Source organism: Melospiza melodia, chromosome 5 (genome assembly GCF_035770615.1).
Source record: "Melospiza melodia melodia isolate bMelMel2 chromosome 5, bMelMel2.pri, whole genome shotgun sequence".
Classification (NCBI taxonomy): domain Eukaryota; kingdom Metazoa; phylum Chordata; class Aves; order Passeriformes; family Passerellidae; genus Melospiza; species Melospiza melodia.
Window position 1 is genome coordinate 29,460,651 of NC_086198.1, and position 19,015 is coordinate 29,479,665.

The following is a 19,015-nucleotide window of genomic DNA, read 5'->3' on the forward strand; positions in this document are numbered from 1 at the left end:
ACATAAAAGTCTAATCACAAATATTTTAATATTTTGATAAAAGCTGCTATTATAAAAAAGAGGAAACTATAAAAGTCATATTCAAAGCCTAACAAGACTGTAATCACTATTTCACTTCAAGTTCTTTCATGACAGAGCCTAGCAGTCCTTGTCACTGTTATATTACATGGAATCCTTACCCCTTCATATGCTTCTCTTTATCAAACCCATGCCTACCAAACACCGCTGGTATGCATTGTCAAAAATCCACGAAAACATCTGTAACTCTCTAGAGCCACATAAAAAACCCATTAAATTGCAATTATTTCCTAAGTATTAAAAGATTAAGCTGTTTTTCTGGAATTTCTGAAATGTTTGTAGAGGAACTACTTACCTGAGAACATCAAGATCTCGCAGTAAGGATCACATAGCAAAATCAAGATACTGGGCAGTATCCCTTTATAGAACACTATATCAGAGAGAATCCTACAATATTCCAGGAGTACCAATACCTGTGTGCCCAGCTGCCCCAGCCTCGGTGATGAGCAGGTTCTGTTGAGGATGGCCAGGATCAAGAACATGACAAACCCCATTAAAAAAGAGTAGTACATCAGGTAGTCTGAAAGCTTCACTTTGGGAAACTTTTTACAATTTATCTGTAGTACTGGCTTTTCTGGCAACATTACTAACTACAATCACCTGCTAGGATGCATTGGGCACTCAGTATACACTCTTATCTCCTTTATCTAGCGCCGAGAAGTTGCCAAGACAGTTTTCTGTTTAGTTGTGATTTTTGCTCTTTGCTGGTTCCCTCTCCATCTGAGCCGGATTTTGAAGAAAATGGTATACAATGAAAGAGATCCCAGCAGATGTGAACTGCTCAGGTACTTCATTTTCTATGTCAATACTTTGTACTGAAAAATATAATGCTATATGCTTAGAATTTCTATGAGGAAAGTCACTGTGCAATGCAACTGTGGTGTTCATTAATTTTAAGCTGCACCCATTTTCAGCAATTTCAGTTTTAATGGGGTAGCATAATCTCAACAAATGTTGTTTGTCATTATTTCAGTAATATTGCTCTAGATTTTCTGAACATCTGTGAGACAGGTTATTAACATATGTGAGATAGGTTATTATAGACATGGCATGGTGCAAGATTAGATTGAGGGAGTTAAGTAAGAGAGAATGAGTTTTTGTGGCGGAAGAGGCTGTAACCACAAGGAAAACAGATGCTTCTGTATCATTTGAACTGTTTAAAAGTTTGTCTTCCTCTTTCCTAGTTTCTTGCTGCCCTTGGATTACATCAGCATCAACCTGGCAACCATGAACTCTTGTATAAACCCCATAGCTCTGTATTTTGTGAGCAAGAAGTTTAAAAACTGTTTCCAGGTAAGCTTCTCTTGATAAGATTTTATGTCCAGTTTACTCACTGTATTGAACCACTTGGCTGTTATCTATTTTTAACAGCTGGGAGAAGAGGCTTGCAAAGGAATGAAAGAATACAAATTGTCTGGTTGAGCAGCTAGCAGTTCAGTTCACATAGCACATCTACCAAGATGAAGCAATCCACTTCATCTTAAATATTAAACCAATAAATAAGTTTGACATAGTTCCTCATGTGTGTAAACTGAGACAGACATGCTCTTGTAAATACTATTTATCTGCACGTGACATGCACATGGAATAGAATTTGCTTGATAACAATTTTCCACTCTTGATGACACCAAGCTGCTTGTAATAAACAATCTCATTAATGATTGAAATTTTCAGGCTTGAACACCAAATCAGGCACCTGAGTTGACTTTGGCAGTCAAATATGCATTATGGCTTCTACCTGCTTTTTCCAGTTCCTACACATGCAAATATATTTTAAGGCTAAAATAATTTCCTCATCACAATGTGCTTCTGCAAGTCCCTGTCCACCTATTAAAGGCAACAACAGAAAGCAAAAAAGTAAAGAAATTAATGAAATAGCTTTATCTGCAATGAAAACCAAAGGATGACAGGACTGTACCACTAAACTTTAAGTCTGAGAACAGGCAGAATCCAAACTACTGAGAAAAAAGTGAAGAATTGTTACACTTAGGGAAGGAATACCTGTTTGTCTGTAGCCTGCTCAGATTTACAAAATATTTTAAGGGAGCATTTTCACATGATAAGTAAGAAATCAGCTTCTATTCCTAACTGTGCAAGATGTTCACCTCAGTATGTTTACTGAACCTTTTCCAAAATAATTTTGTCTTTTTCTAAGATGTGAGAAGAGACCTACGTCATGGTCTGGGGAATTTTTCTTTTTTTTCTCTTCCATGCTAAGGAGCATGCTGATCCCTAAGTTTGTCAAGTACAATGATAAAGAAGGGAAAAACCCAATCAACCCAGCACCTAACAATATGTATTGAATTCTCTAAGTTCTCAATCTCTTTACCTTAGTGAAACAAATTTCCCTTTTCATATTGTGAAAGTTTTTTGTAAATAAGAGGCACAGGGCTGGGTCTAATTTGCTGCACTTGTGATGTTCAATCACAGCAATTGTTTATGTTCCAGGATAAAAATTTCCCTGAATATAGCTAGCATTCCCTTCAGCTAGAATCTGTTATCTGTCATTTCTGAATGAAAAATATGGCTGGCAATCTGCATAGAACTGAGAGATTTGTTTTAACATTTATTTATTTATTTATTATTCATTTTCAGTCATGTCTTTGCTGTTGCTGCTCCCAGTCTAAGAGTCTGGTGACTTCAGTGCCCATGAATGGAACAAGCATTCAGTGGAAAAACCAAGAACTAAACAATCACAATACAGACCGAAGCAGCCATAAAGACAGCATAAACTGAACATTAAGGACTCTCACACCATTTCAGAATGAAACAGGAAAATAAAAGTCACTACAAAGCTATTACAACAGGAAGCCCAGTGACTGTTTCATAATGAATTCAGACATGTGCACCATTGTACCTAATTCTAGAGGTGACTGAGTAGATGGAGTGAGTGTAGCTGTGATGTCCTGTGAACTGAGATCCACTGGACGGTAATTCTGCCTCTGAAAAGGATATTGATGTGATTATGACACAAAAAACTGGCTTGAACTATACAGGTGGTTTTGCTCTTCTGAAGCAGGCAGGAACTGCCCAGTGTCTGTGACTAGTACAATGCAATCTTTTTACCTGATTGTCACCTCGAATTAACCACTCTGGAACTTTTGAGAAGATATCAAAATGGAATCTATCTGTGACTATATTTTCTCTCTGCCCATTTGTCTTTTAAGTTCTATTTCTGTGGTGGATAAAGTCCATGCACCAGTTTGTTTTGCATGTTGTTGTTGTTGTTGCTGTTTTTCAGGTTTACGTTAGAAAATGTTTTGGTCCACACCAGCATTCTGCCTATGTTACAATGGATTAGGACATTAGCTGGGCAGTTCACATTTGTAGCACTTCAGTATTCAAATATAGGAAGAGACCATTTAAACAGCATCAACATTTGGCACTTAAGCACAGATTAATACCAAAAAAAGAGGTATTAATAATACAGTACTATACAGTGTTATTTATTCTAATGCTCTGTACAAAATAAACATAGTCTGTATCAGCAAAAAGAATGGAAGATGCTCACAGATGGGCACCTTACAATGTGTTTTTATTAACCTGACATGTTAATTCTTAAACTATATGAACCTTTTAATCTATTTAGACTATAGCTGCATTAAATCTAAGCTGAAATGAGGGTCAGTGGAACATAGTGATACCTTAGTAAAGCTGTCCACAGCATTCTGAGAATATGGTTATTATCAGAGCAGCTATGCACTCTGTTTTCACATTTTGAACATGATGTTACAGTCAGAATGAATGTGGAAATGTGGAAGTCTGTAAGAGTTGGATGTGCAGAAGGATATTTTGTGCCTTATTTCTTACAGAGTTCTGTCTTACACAACACTCAAAGATTTTAATGGGGTTTAATAGGTTATTAGCATTGTTAACCATACAAATGCTATTAAAAATATATAGAAGCTATTGCTTGCATATATGTAAACTGATGGTTTCCTTATTATTTCCATCCATTAAGGCTACACGGCAAGAGATTTCAGTTTGCCTATAAAAATTTTTAATAGGTAGCCTTTCATTAAATGGTGGAACTCAATAGTGTGGTGTCATATATAATATGTCTCATGCACAAACCTGTTAGGCAATTTATAGCATCTTTTGTGCTAGGCTAAGAAGCAGTAATCAAAATTCCACAAATTTTTAAACATCCGTTTCCTCTCCAGTGAAAGATGGAATCCTGCATAGTTTTATTTAAGAGGTCAAAATGCTAGTGCCTACAGTGACTTCTGCTGCACAAGTTTCCCCAATGTTTACATTCACACAAATCTTCTGAAGTATATTTAAAAAAAGGTTCTTTAAATTGGTTTGTGTATTTTTTGTGTGCTTTTGTCTCCGTGACATATATGCCTGTATAAATACATATAAATCTATGTTCATATGTTAAAAACCTAAATACAGTCTTCTGACAGTGCTCTGTGGTAGAGCCTAAGAGCATGGTATGGAATGAGACTTGGCTGAATTTTACTTAGAACATTTCATCCTCAAACTGTATCAGAAATCATAGTAAATGAGTGACAATGCTCTCCTTTGAGAAAACTGAGTTACTGAATCTCTTTACATCCTGAAATCTTCCCTGCTGCTTTGACTGAATGTATTGAGGTGGTGATGAAGGTAAACAGAAAAAATACATGAGGAATGGATTTAAGTTGTGAATTGCTCCTCCTTTATTTCAAGGCACGAGAAAGTTTTGTGTGCATTCCTCTTTTCTGCTATTTACCTGATGGCTAGATGAACAAAAAAATTTCATGCACCTTCAGACCAGTAATGTGATTGCTCAGAGACAATGCTTCTACCTGTCTACAAAAGACAGTAAGCAACTGAGACAATCTAGGTCAATTTAGTGTTTTTCTACCAAAAAAGCCCCATCTACCTGCAAAAGTTTCAGACTGTGAAATGGGTCACTTCTATGCTTTACAAGCACTGATGCAAACTGTGAGTCATGAAAATTTAAAATTTTTCCTTCCAGGATTAACATTTCCAACATCTATTGCCTTAAACCCAAGAGCTTGCTCTGTTATGTGGCAGAGATACATGACACACAAAGCATCCTTCAAACCACCTCAGCCTAGATGGAAAAACTAATTTCCTACTCCTCATAATGCTGACTGACCTAAGCAGCAGCATAAAAAAATACAAAACTTTTTAACTAATGAAAAGAAGAGGGTAAATTATCTAAAAGAAGTGAGAGGTACTTTTTAGAACCCTTTAGAATTATTTTAGTGATCTTACTTAGTGATCAGAGCCTGCAAAAACTAACTGGTGACCCTCATTCCATTTCCCCAGCCTGTGGAAGAACAGAGAAAGTTTAAATAACAGTGAAAGTGAGGTCCTGGGAGGTCTCATACTCTTTTTTGCCATGTTTGCTTTTTTGTATTTTTACTGGTGGCTGCTGCTCCCACTCACAAATCAGTTGTAAGAACAAAGGGTGCTGTGATGTGGCAGCAGCAGAGATGAGGGGAAAATGCTTCTGAAAAACTTCCCAAGGTATTTTCTTAATTCTCTCCTCTTCTTCACACTGAGAATGGTAAATATTCCTCCTGGTACAGTATTTACCCTCAATTCTGAAAAAAGCTGACTTTCAAAAAGGGCCAACAAAAGTATTCTACAATTCTGGTGTCACATAGAAGCTGCTTTCTCTTTTACATCAGTACAACTTTCCACAAGAATCCTTCCATTCTCTTCTTATTTTATAGATATTTTTAATCCTGCTGTTTGCATCAATCTCAACTGAACTAAGCCTAGCTTTTCTCTGCAGATAACAGGGTCTAATTCACAAGCTTCAGATTAACTTCATAAACTTTTTGTCTGTTCATCACAATCAAAATCCATTTAACTGTCACATTCATCTTTTTTTTTTGTGGACTTCAGAATTCCCAACTTTTGTCAGACCACTCAGTGTAAAGTTTCATTGACGGTCTCACTTCTTAACTTAGTTTTAGAATACAGCTGTTCTCTTTGTTTTCAATATGCATTTTTTTTTTTCAAACTCCCTCACTAAACATTTCCTCTTTGGTATATTTTATACTTATTTACTTCAAGGAGACAGCATACATGGGTTTTTCACTTGTATCTATGTCTGCATTTATTTATTTACATATGAAACTCTGTGCTTCAGACATGATCTAGCCAGCTCCTGTGCATTAAAAAAGTACATCATAAATCTCACCTGACAAAACTATTAGCTTGGTTCTAAGAAAAGATACCTATGCTACCCTCATATCTAAATATGTTTGGTTTTGATTTGACTACAGTCAGTTTCAGGTGTTTACCTATCTGTACCTCCATCCTTCCAAACCCACTATCAACCCCCCTGTGCAATTTCAATAAATTTTACAGAACAGAGTTATCATCCTTAAGAAGCTACAGAGAATTTAACCAGAACTGCAGGATGGCAGGAAGAACAAAATTCTACTCGTGCTCTATGCAGAAAATTTCTGAAATGTAGTTTGTGCACAACAATAAATTCACTAGATGGAAAGATGTTATAAACATTACAGATGTAGAAAAAGCCTTGATCAGAACATGCAACTTGTAAGACATCTGAGAATCAAACCACAACCCACGCATTCTTGGAAGCCAGTATTTGTAAGTTCCATTGCTCATGGAATTACTTGCTGCTTCTTTTTATTCTATATTTTATTTTTATATGCCTCTCTTTCATCACTTACATATTTACTGCAATCTTCTTACCGTATAATTTGACTCCGTGCAGCCTTATGGGTTTCAGTGTGTGAGAAGACATGGTACAAATTTAAATTCTGCTGCATTTGTATGAAGAGATGCCTGCTTAAATGTCCCTGAGGCAAAGCACACACTTTCATTAGAAGAAACGCCGGGACAGCATGCTAATATTGCCTTGCGAAGTTTCTTTCATACAATCAATGCTGCTAAGCATTGCCTCAACAAAGTATTCCTAATTTACACTCCTCACTATTTCAAAGACTAAATAAAGGCAATTCTCCTAAATCAGAGTAAAAGAAGACATAAAATATAAAAAGTTCACAGACCAGAAACAGCTCTCAAGTTGCATAGGGAAAAAAAAGATACCGAATCCAGGCATGTTTAAAATGTGGCTCTAAAAGAAATACAGCTTATCATGAGTCCAAGTGTGGGAAAGGAAGATATGAACTAAATAAAAAAATGTAGGTCATCTCCAGTTTCTCTAAAGGAATATGAAATTAATTGACCTCTACTATCTCATCTAGAATCACTTTTCCCCTGTACAAACACTACTCTTCTGAACTGAGCTGACACTTGAGTCACAGTCTTGCAGTCCTGTTACTTACAGTAGCTTATTATTACAACAAAAAAGCTCAACAGAGTGTTACAACTGGTTAGGAAAAAACCCAAAAACAATCTGAACTTCAGGAGCACTCTGCCCACATTTCTGTAACTGAGTGTCTGCCAACTGCTCTGAAATTAATGATTTGGTGCATCTCAGAATAAGGCCTTTACTTCAATCTCACTGTCTTAGTCCTTGGGAGCAAATAGATTGAGAAGTTGCTGAATCAAGCATCCAGAACAATTAATGAGAAGCATTTCCAAGCTCTCCAAGAGAACACACCTCCTGCAACATGTTTTAACCAGAGGGGAAGATGAGAAATCCATCATTGCACCACCGTACTATTCCATAGCCACTTTTCATATTTATTGAAATGTCTGTGTCTCAAGATTTTTTTGCCTTTCCCCCTCTAAAATTGTTGTACAGTGGTCTCTTTGGTATTGCCTCTGAATAAAGTATACATTTGGATTAGCTTTCTTTCCAATATCTACACAGTGTTAATGAAGCATTCATCTCCAGATATATATACACAGTATATTCCAATACAGAAGCAAAATTAAAAGAGTACTCTTGGGACAAATGATTACAGCTCAGTACTACTAGTGGAAAACACATTGCTTTCTTAATAGATAAAAAAGAAAGCATACCACTTTTGCTAATTCAGGAAAGAGCAGTGTTTACAAGAATGAGAAACTCCACATTTCATGAGCTGGAATAAAATACTACAAGGGGAATAAATCTTCACACTCCATTATATAAAATACATGTAAATTCTGGGGATTAGGAAGCTATAACTCTCCAATGCAAGATTCTTTGATTTCCCTGCAATGTTTCTCTAAAGTATTAGTTTCAAGACACACCTCATACTCAGAGAATTGTGAAGAAAGGGAGATGCTTACTCAGTTTGCCTTCTTGCACTGCAAAAAAATCTGTGACTAACAATTTTCATAATATCTAGCATGGCTTTCTTGACCACAAATGACCTGCAACAACAGCAATACCAAGGACTATTCCAAAATCAAGGAATGCAGTGTTGAATTAGTTCTTTTTTATGATCATTTGTATAAATTAGCATATATATGCATATACATATCATTTGAGCATTTGTTGGCAGAACTTTAAGCAGTGGTTGTTCTTCCATATAAAGTACATTATTAATATACACCATGCCCCCCCCCGCAACAAATCTTCTCTTCCATTTACTTCAGCAGTATAATACCTCAATCAAAATGAAAACTAGACAATAAAGTAATGTCAAATTTCAAGCAGTAACTTGGGATAAAGTGCTGAACCTACTGACTTCAGTAGGATGGGGATTTCAGTCAGAATTTGTGATGGAGCCCATTGGAATGGTAACTGTGCCAACATGACTAAGCCGACTGCAGCTAAGCAGGAGAGAAGTAAAAGATTCTGTGGGGCTTGGATGAATAATTATGAAATTATCATCTCATATGCTCAGGTTGGGAAGCCTCAAAGAAAGAAGCCTCAAAGAAAGAAACCTCAGCACACTTTGTTTCCCATAAAATCAGTTTAATAAATGAAGTCAGAGGTAACAATGTTCTCCCCTCACTCCATTACACCAACCGAGACAGAATAGAAGAAAAGGAAAATTGAGGAGCAATCTCCATTGTAGAATATTGATATTCTGAAAATCCAGAGTATTTTCCTGAGCCTGTCCTTCCTCCAAGACACTGTGACTCTTACTTAAACCAGTTATTGCACAGATATCAATGGAATAATCTATGCCAATGTTCTTACTGCTGTGTCCCTGTTCAGGCAAATATTGGGAAAAGACCATTGGCTGGAATATCCTCACACTACGTATCCCTGACATGCCCGCTGCAATTATGCAGATCAGTTTTACTGAACCAATTCTGGCCTACACTGAAATCAATGTGGACATATTATAGAATGAGCACATACGTCTCAAAAATGTAGTGATCCTATGTCAGAGGAACCATGGATCAATATTTATTACTGCAGGGGATGTAGCACGCTGTATTCCTGAAGAATTCCATATGTACAAAAATATCTCTGTGGGAGCTTACCCTGCTGAGTCAAACTGAAAACCCTTACAATTCTCCTGATATGCAGGCATTTGAGATCTGCCTCTTTTCAGAAAATATCATGTCCTGATTACATATTTAGCTGTTCTAGGGATGTATTCTCTAAGCTTTGGGAAAACAAAGCTTGCTCTAACTAAACCCTGTATAAGTGTAGGGGGATACAGTGTGGGTAAATGAAGGTGGCATAGAATGTAATTTTATCCCCTAAAGAGTTGCAGCTGGACCAATTACTAAAGATCAGGAGAAGGCCTGATGTTAACAGGCCACACCTGTAGCCAATAAGAACAGTGTTATAAAAGAGTGGATTGGTGGGATCTGGAGCCAGATGGCTGCTGCAAGGACCAGGAACAGTCAGTGCTTAGAGGAGCTGTCTGTGAGAAACATTGAGGAGGTACCAAACTCTGGAGATATGGAATCCTTGCTGTATAATGGTAATGGAACTCTAGATATTTAAAACAACATGTAAGAGCTCTCATGTACAGTCATTTCCACTTTGTAGTTTTTTTGCCATGGGGATGAGGTTCCATAAGCATTGCTCTGTATGCAAAAAACCAAATGAAGTAAAAGAATATGGAAAATGCATTGCATGAAAAAAAATTAGATGTCACAAGAAAAGGAGTGCTCTTTATCTAAGCCAACCTGACACAGTTATTACGAAGATCCACTTGGTAATAGTAGATTACTTTTTTCCACGTTGAGTCTCAAAACTGAACACAGACAACTAATTTAAGATACTGCTTATGTTTTAGTTCAAGTGAGGCTACTTTGACTTGGCATGGTATGCACAGAACTGGTTAACAGTTCCAGATGTGTTAGCAATGATTTGTTAACAGTGGGTGCTAAGATGGAAAATGGAAAGGAGTGACCAACCCAAATAAACAAACAAGACAACTCAAGAACAATTTTGAGCTCACTAGGGAGCTGAAAATCTGTTCCAAATGCTACTTTAACTGCCTGTTGTAAAAATACTTTAATAATTTTTTTTTTCAAAACCATGCCCTGCAAGCCCATGGCAACATAGGCTGCACAACAACTTTATGGAACACTAAAAATGCAACTTTTATAATGTTTAGTCCTACAAGTTTGATGGTGAGCAGTAATCTGCAAGAAATTTTCAGTGTTAACTGATTTTCCTTATCCAAACTACAGAACCCTGAGAACTCTGGAAATTCAAAGTTAAGAGAAATCTTTTCTAAATAATGTAATGCACAAGATAAAGAAATTGGAAGTTGAAAATTCCAATTTCTATGACTTGGTGCCTACAGTTTGCCCTTGAAATCTTTTTTGTTATCTTGTCCTTCTCTCTGAGATCCTTTCTTATTGTTGACTTATTGCTGCCAATAAGCAGGATGAATTAATTTGTGCTCTTGACTGCTTCCACTTCAGAATTTAGTGTTACCCATGCCTAAAAATGGCCTTAAGTATTAGCACCCTATAACAAAAAGTTCCTATGTGAACATACTTTGAATTTTCCAGGTAGTTTCTGATGATGAAGTGATCAAAATGTGACCATTTTAGTGCAGGTGATTATAGGAAACAGTGAGGAATTAACACAGGAAAAACAATTAAAGACTGCATTGGAAGGAGTTTTCCATCTTTAGGAATAGCTTTCTATCAATTTTCCATGACGGTTCTCTCAAAGATTCTTCAAAATCATAATCAAGGAATAAAAAGGTTTTATGCCGCCTTTACACCAAGCTAAGAGTAATAAACAGCATTTTAAACTTTTAGATGCACATAGTATAGAAGATTTTCATGCCTAATTTGCAATAGATTTGTTTCAGAGCTGTCAAACTACAGATAAAAAGAGATACAGTCAAAGTAGTTTTAATCTAGATTCAGTATTTTTAATCCCACTATGCAGACAAAAAGCTCGGCCTAGAGAGCCCAAACTTTGCTCAGCAGCACAACAAACATTATGGCATGCAACTGCAATTCATGGTTACAGGTACCCAAATGAATTAATTCAGAAATTGATCGAGTGTAGTTTTGGCAGTCATGATTTGCGTTATGAATTTTAAGAAAGGAACAAAGGTCCAGAACACAAAGCCTCTTCTGGACTCTAATTAAAAAACGTAGCCTTTTAAGAGGAATCTAACATAAAATAGCTTCTAGTCCCAAAACTGCATCTTTGCAAGAAAAGGAAAGAAAACCCAAACCTAAACCATACATTTTTATCTGTGGAGTGGCAGGAGGGTTGCATTAGAAATTTCACTAATGCAAACACTGCTTAAAAAAGCCCTTTCAAGTCAAATTTGAAATGTATAAATTAAGAAATGTGTGAAATTTAATGGTGTAGGAGTTTACAGGTCTGTCTTTACTGTCCATGATCCAGAAGAGGTGGAGAACTTATGTTTTAGGACAATCAGCCTGACACCTTTCAGAAGTATTACTTTAAAAAAAAAAAAGGGATTTAGAAAAGAAAGGATTTGCTATAAACAAGTAAGTAAACCAATTTAATTTTATAACAACATAATGGAACAGAATAAAGCTGTAAAAAGATAAATATAGACAGAAGATAAATGGCATCAATTTGTAGAAAATTATAAGAATGCATCTAAAAAAAGATAATCAGAAGTTACTCTCTAATGGGAAGATGGAATCATGGAAACAGACCTTCAGGTGACTGTGATCACCAAGTAAGTGATGTGCTTGCAACTGAACTATGGCATCAAGAAAGAGAAGTGTTTGGGATTAATACATGGAGATATTAAGCATCACAAGGTAAGGATTTAATTTGTGACTATAGTGTGATTATATGTGAAATAATTGCATTCAGACTGCACAACTGTGATTTAAAACATTGTGTTTTGGTAGCATACAGTTTAGGGAGTGAACAAGCCCATTACTTGAGAGGCCCTTCAACAGTAAAAGTAATTGTTTAAGAAATCATACAGGAAAAAATTCATGTTATAAAAATAGATTTGTTTAACTCTCCATGTAAAATTAGCACATTCCTGACCAGTTCTGTTTTGTACATGGATGAGCTGTCTCTGTGCTAATGATGAAAAGGATCTAAAAGCCTAAAGGAGATATTCTGAATCAGACCTTCCTGTCATCCATGAGGATCCAAAGCAGGCCCCCAGGTAAGGGCAGTATAAGGATACAACAACATTTCTCTGGTAGAGTGCCCAAGCCTTCACCAAGGTGAAGAGAGAATCAGTACATTTTGGGTAAATTATGGGTATTCCTCCATTAATTTATCTTTTGGGGTGAAGTAATTATGTTCTCTTCACTCTAGCAAAGCTCACACTGAAATGGAATTAACTGCTGCTTTACACACTAAACTGTATTCCTGGAGGTCAGTGGAAGCGTTGCCTGAGTGAGCAGGGTAAGGACCAGAAAATGACAAGGTGAGTCAATGTCTTCTTTCAGAACGGAGTTAAAAATTTGACGCAATTTTTTTTCTGAATTATGTGAAAGCAACTTCCAGCCAAATCTACAGGAGTGCTCCCCTGCACCTGGGAATGCTGGCTCAGAAAACAGGACCAAGCTAGTGATAATGATCCCCTGCTGCATAAATGATTGAAGTGTATTGATGTATAAACACTCTATCAATTAACTGAAACAATCAGGTTCAGTGTTCTTGCCCACAACTGGAGTAGCAGCTGTAGCACTGACTAGGAGTCTGAGGTGACTAATGGGAATCTTTTTGCTGTAGCTCTCTCTTTGTCACCTCATGTAAATTTCTTCATCTGTGTCTAAACACTTTGTAGTTGGAAGTATTTTCATGTGGTTGTAGGTAAATAGAAGTATGGCTTCATGTCTGGAAAAATTAAAGTATCCTTGCATTAGAATAAGCATGTCTAATTTATAAAACAATGCTAGGAATCATATTGGTAGTAAGAAAAATGCAAAATGCAAAAACCAGTGTAAGACACAGAACTGCATTTCTTGTATTTGTAAGAAATCCAAGGAAAAGTATTGCTGGGTTCATTCAGAGGGTAGCTTCTATATGGTACACATTTTGGAATCCTGTAGTGAAATCTCTCTTTGGGAATTGCACCACTCTTCTGTCCAGCACTCTAAGTTTATTAAAGTTTTGTGGGAAAAAAGCTGTTTGGCAGCATCCCAGTCCATAAGGGTCTGAGAATGATGTGCCAGAAAGACTCGAGAGGCCTAAAAAGCCACTTTGAAATATGGAAAAGCTCCTTTTTTTTTTTTCCAGGGGCCCAGTTCAGGGGGTTTCAGTCTGTTTCATGGATTTTTCTAGGCTGCAGCACAGGAAAAAAAAACCTCTAAAATTATCATGTTCAAACAAAAATGCTCATTTAGAACAAAAATATTTGAGTTTACAGTTTTTACTGATTATTGAAAAACTGGGGCTTTTTTCCACTCATAGTTATCTATCTGTAGATGTTTAGAAATGTATTTAGTGTGAAGACTTTCTTGCAGTCACATCACTACTTACATGTTGGCAGGGATTAAAGTCCATTTGTATCTCCAACTCTTTGTGTTTCTTTATACCAACATTTCTCAAAAAGTAAAAACTGTCTTCACAATTTTGTGCCACAATGATTGCCTTATCATAGACACAGGCTGCTACAAATATGTTTGCTAAACATATCCCTGCTAGGATAAAGCACAAGCATGCATGTATTCTGGAAAGAAAAGCTTATTTATTTTTCTCTTTCCTCCTTTTTAGCTGTATTTTCAGTCACTCAACAGACAATATCTCAGCATATTTGAGTTTAAATTACTGTAAAACTGCTTTTCAATTACATTGCTTTAAAGTATTGAGGCAGGCATTGACTTGGTGGCAATAGCAGTTTTGAGAATTGGAGCAGAAAGGCAGGAGTTTTACATAATGGGTACTGTACAAGAAACTTCTCCAAAAATTCTTCTTCCATTAATACTTGGAGCCCTATTCTAATTTAATGAACATCACAAGGAGTTTTCTCTTTGACTTCTGGAGAAAAAGGTCAGGCTCAGATTATGCTTCTTGTCTGTTCATTTTAAGGACTGACCACAAGCCTGGAGAGAAACAGAGGAACAAGGCAAGAGAGAGAAGAGGAGTCTGGTCTTTCTATATTTGACAGATCCCTATGGCCAAACCTGGGACAGATCTGGAAGAAGACAAAGCACTGCACAGCCAAGTACCACACCATCTGATTTTCATCTGCGTAACTGAATCCAGAGGTTAGGGTATTTATACAGAGCATGGAGGAAATTTTTTTCATTTGGTGCACCCACAAAGTCATCACATGGTACAGAGAGCAGACGAATATAAGTGGGGACTCACTGAAGAGCACTAGGTTCTAATCCCAGCACCTACAACTATTTTTGTGCTTCTCCAGAACTGAATATTTCTCTATTTTCTGTAAACTTTCACAATAATTCCTCTTTTTCACCAATAGTGCCATAACTGCAAGACTGAAACACAGACAGGGACTAGTGAGTTTTTTCTTTACAAAGTGGAATTGAAGAGGAAAGAATCCTTCCTACATTCTCAAACATCTTCTGCCTGTTGACTAAAGCATGGTCCAAAGAGGAGTTGGATCCTTTGAGACAGACAAGGGAACTGAACCTGGACCCCATCCATGTTTCTGTCTGTTCTAAGCATGGAGCTACAGTCTGAAGGGAAATATTTTTCCACGGTGGGGCCAGCATTTTCAGAGCTCACCTACTGGACTGAACTCTCCAGGGAGACATGAAGAGGAATGCCTCATTTCTGGACACCTACTGGGCATTAGCCTGAGTTAATTACAAAGTTGCCGAGTCCTATTAGGCCCTAAGTACCTTTGAGAGCATGAATAAGCACTGCTGGAGTACAAAATGCACCTCATAATAAAAAATGCTGGTGCTTCCACTCAACCTTATGAACTTTCAGGGTTTTGTGGCAGATGTGTGAACATTTTTAGGACTGCAATTTTGACCCAGGGCATCTAAATTCCACCTGACTTGAACATCAGTTGTTTATGTCCTTTTCTGGGCCTCATCCCAGATTAGAATCCAGAGCTCAGAAACAATCATAATATCTGCATAATGCTGATTTTCAGAACAATTTATAAATATTAAGTAATTAATCTTCATATTGCCCCTGGGCAAATATTTCCATTTTACATACTCAAAAAATTGTGATAAATTGCCATAGGCTACAACAGAGTCAGTATCAGAATGAGAACGGAGGAATTCCTGGCTTTTAGACTAGAACTTAGTTCATGGCCCTCAGAAGGAGAAAAAAATCTTGCTGGTCAGAAAGAAGAGTTGTGCTGTTGACAGGTTTTAATTGACTGAGACCTTTTTCTTTTCAAGTGGTTTATGTTGTAGATTTGGCACCTTTCAGACTATACACAAAACTCTGCAGCACTACTTTCCAGTTCTAGTAGACTATTAGCAACACTGATGGGTAAAGAACTGAGAAAACATGTGACCAAAACTTACTTCCAGTAAAACTCGGTTTTTGTCTGGAATTAGAAAGGAATGACTGCAAAGACTATATATAATACTATGCCAGCCTGATGCATCAGTTAGACAATCACTCAAAATAAAGAAAAGGCAAGGCTCATTAGATCACTTAATCACTACCACTGGAAGCACTGTCTGTACTACACTGACATTGAAGTATTTTAGGAATCTTTAATATTTTACACTCCCTGCTTTGTTTTTTAAGATGGAAAATCCAGAAGAAAATTAATAGGAGGATTCTTTCTCCTTTTGTTGCTGAAGGAATTCCAAAATTCTGGATGCCTGAAAAGACTGTTGCTGGCACGAAAGTACTGTCCGCTACCAAGGCCTTCATATCACATTCTAGGTTTGAACAGTTAAAAAAGACTCTTGCCCAAGTTCTTTTGCACATCTTATCAATCTATTTTCTACATACACATAATAGTAGCACTGTATGTTGGCCACTGTAAAGTTCCGAGTGCTGGAAAATTCTTACATAAGAAACCATTTCTAGGCTAAAGTATCAAAACTGATAAATGTCAGTACTACTGAAATGACAAACCACAAGCCTTAACAATGATCCATCAAATATTTCCATCATATTGGTTTTCAGAACTCTACATCTTGATAAATGTACATTGTTTTACACCCAGTAACACAATATAGCAGTTTAATTCCACAAATCTTAGCTCTACACTGTTTGATATGTTTACACTCACAACAGGCAAAAAGAGCAAAACTACAAGTAACTCACTATAGAACACATTTCATATTTTTCTGTGTGTAAAGCTGTTACATTTATCACCCCTGTGATATATACAGAGGTCTTGGCACAGGGACCACACCTTTGCACAAAAATTCCTAGCTGAAGAAGTTGTAATGTTAGATACTGAATAAATTTAATATGGTCATGGCTGTGACACTCCTTTGGGAAACTCTCACTTCAAGTATGCCAGCTAAGAATAGTGGCACAACAGGAAAATTTGCCTGCCTATCATTCAAGCCCCCAATGCCTTTTCTTACAAACCCCTGTATTTTGTACTTCTCTGAAATCTCCATATGAGAATACCACGGGGATTATGTATACATCACACTTAAGAATTTTGAAATTTTAGTTTTTTAAATGCCAGGGCTTCAATTTTAGGCCAACAGCACATCCTAGTGGGTACTCACACTATTCCATGGCTTTTGAACTATACTTCAGTCACAGCTGCATAGTCTTGTGGCCTCCTTCAGTGCATGCACTTTTCTTCCTTCCCTGTACAGAGTAACAAAAACTAAAGTTAGGATTTTGGAAGTGTGTACCAATTAATACAACTGAGATAATTGAGAAACACAGAAGACCTTACAATTGGTCCCATAAATCTTTAAAGCAAAAATGTGCTTCTGAATATGCATAATTTTAACCAATTTAAGGCAATGGACAGTAGTGTGGTTTGTTCTTTTGTTCTCATTTGCCAATAGGAAAAAACAACTTCAGTTTTATAGGGACAGCTTTACCTGGTAAATATGAGCTTAGTAATATGTGCATATTACTAAGTACCAGGCTAATCAATAAAATGATATATTTACTTATCAAAAATACATCTATTACAGCTTCTTAATAAGTGGCTTTGCCACTCAAGCATGGAGCACAATCAGAGAGCTGTCTGTTGAACCAGACAAAAATCAAGAGAAAATGGAAAGTAAATGCTGTTTAACTCTGTCATATTTTATAATAGTCCCATTTAGAGATTTTTAACCAACTTCATATGGGAAGGGTTGTGAAGTAAGGGATACAGACATGGAAAATCTTCAAGATATTTTCTCCCAGATCACAAGTTTGTGTTCACAATTTTGTATAGCTGCAAAACCTTTCAGCATATTTCTCACTCTCTGGTATTGTTATATTCATAACATATTTTCCATAGAAAAGATGAGGTGACGTGTGTGTCTTTTAAAGAAGCAGGCCTGTGAATGCAGTGCTGTAACCTTAACAGGCTCCATAAGCTGAATTGTGGTGAAAGAAGGTTTGGGGGACATGTTATGAAGAGCATTTAAGAACCCCATGATTGTGCAGTCTGGAGAAACAGAGGCTGAAAGGTGATCCTCTTAATCTCCAAAGCTTCCTGAAAAGAGGAAGTAGAAAGGGATGTGCTGATTTATTCTGCCAGGCATCCAGTGAAAGGACAGCTGGGAATGGCTCAAAGCTGCATCAGGGCAAGTTTAGAAAGCATTTCTTTACCATGAGAGGAGTGAAACACTGGAACAGGATTCCTGGTCAGCTGGTTGATGCCCCAGACCTGTCAGTGTTTCACAGGTGTGTGGACAAGGCCTTTAATAACATATTTTAACTTTTGGTCAGCATTAAAGTTCTCAAAGAGAAGACTGTTGTAGGTCCCTTCCACATGAAATAATTCTATTCTAGTCTAGTCTAAATTTGCCTGCTGAATATTTGCAATAATCAGCAGGCAGCACACTTCTGCAGCAGAACCTGATACCATGAAGGAAGGAAGGCAGTGACCCTCCTGTTCTTAGATTCACATATTTCTTCCCCCTTCTTGAATCAGTTTCAGTTCTTCCAGGGCAATTTTATAACCTGATAAATTTTTTGGTTGTTTGTTTATGGTTAAAGTGTTTAAAATCATTATATGTGAGAAACAGATTTTGTGCTACTATTATGTGGCTTTTCCAAAGGCTCAAAAATCAGAAGTCAGTTAAAAGGATTCCCATTTTTTAGTTCATGGTCTGCTGCTGCCTGACTCACATTCGATGTGTTACTGCCAGTGCTAACATCTTAATTTGGCTGAGAGGAAAAGCTGCCCAGAAATAATCCCTGTGCCCCACCTACAGGCGAATCATCATTCCCTCCAACGCTGTGCAGGTCTCAAAAGTTCTCTCCTGAGAAGGGGAGCGAAAGAAGGGAGAGGCTCCAGCACTCTCAGCTTTGTTAGCAAGCCCAGCTAGGTACATACACTGTGTTTTAAAGCTGTTTAAAGTTGCAAGGTGAGAGATAACAGAGGGTTTTTTTGTCAGTCCCCAAACATTTCCTAAATGAGCATTGACAGTGGCTGTTACAGCAGGTACAGCCTAAGAACAATACTGCCAACTTCTCTACCAGAAGTAGAGATTATTTTCTGGAATAATTTCCAATCAGAGTTCAGGAATCCTTGCTGTAAATAAAACAGTTAACATAAGGAATTCTCAGTAAAAAGCTCTTAAC

General features: G+C 37.0%; 1 protein-coding gene across 2 annotated transcripts in view; it reads left to right on the top strand.

The window, feature by feature from the left end:
- The window catches only part of EDNRA (endothelin receptor type A), a 33,255-nt gene extending 28,532 nt beyond the window's left edge, over nucleotides 1-4,723 (top strand). For both annotated transcript variants that reach the window (XM_063156744.1, XM_063156745.1), the window contains exons 6-8: nucleotides 730-863; nucleotides 1,263-1,371; nucleotides 2,674-4,723. In XM_063156744.1, coding sequence (XP_063012814.1) covers nucleotides 730-863; nucleotides 1,263-1,371; nucleotides 2,674-2,814 — 384 coding nt within the window. In that variant the 3' untranslated portion in view covers nucleotides 2,815-4,723. The remainder of the gene's footprint in view (nucleotides 1-729; nucleotides 864-1,262; nucleotides 1,372-2,673) is intronic.
- Nucleotides 4,724-19,015: the final 14,292 nt, after the last annotated feature.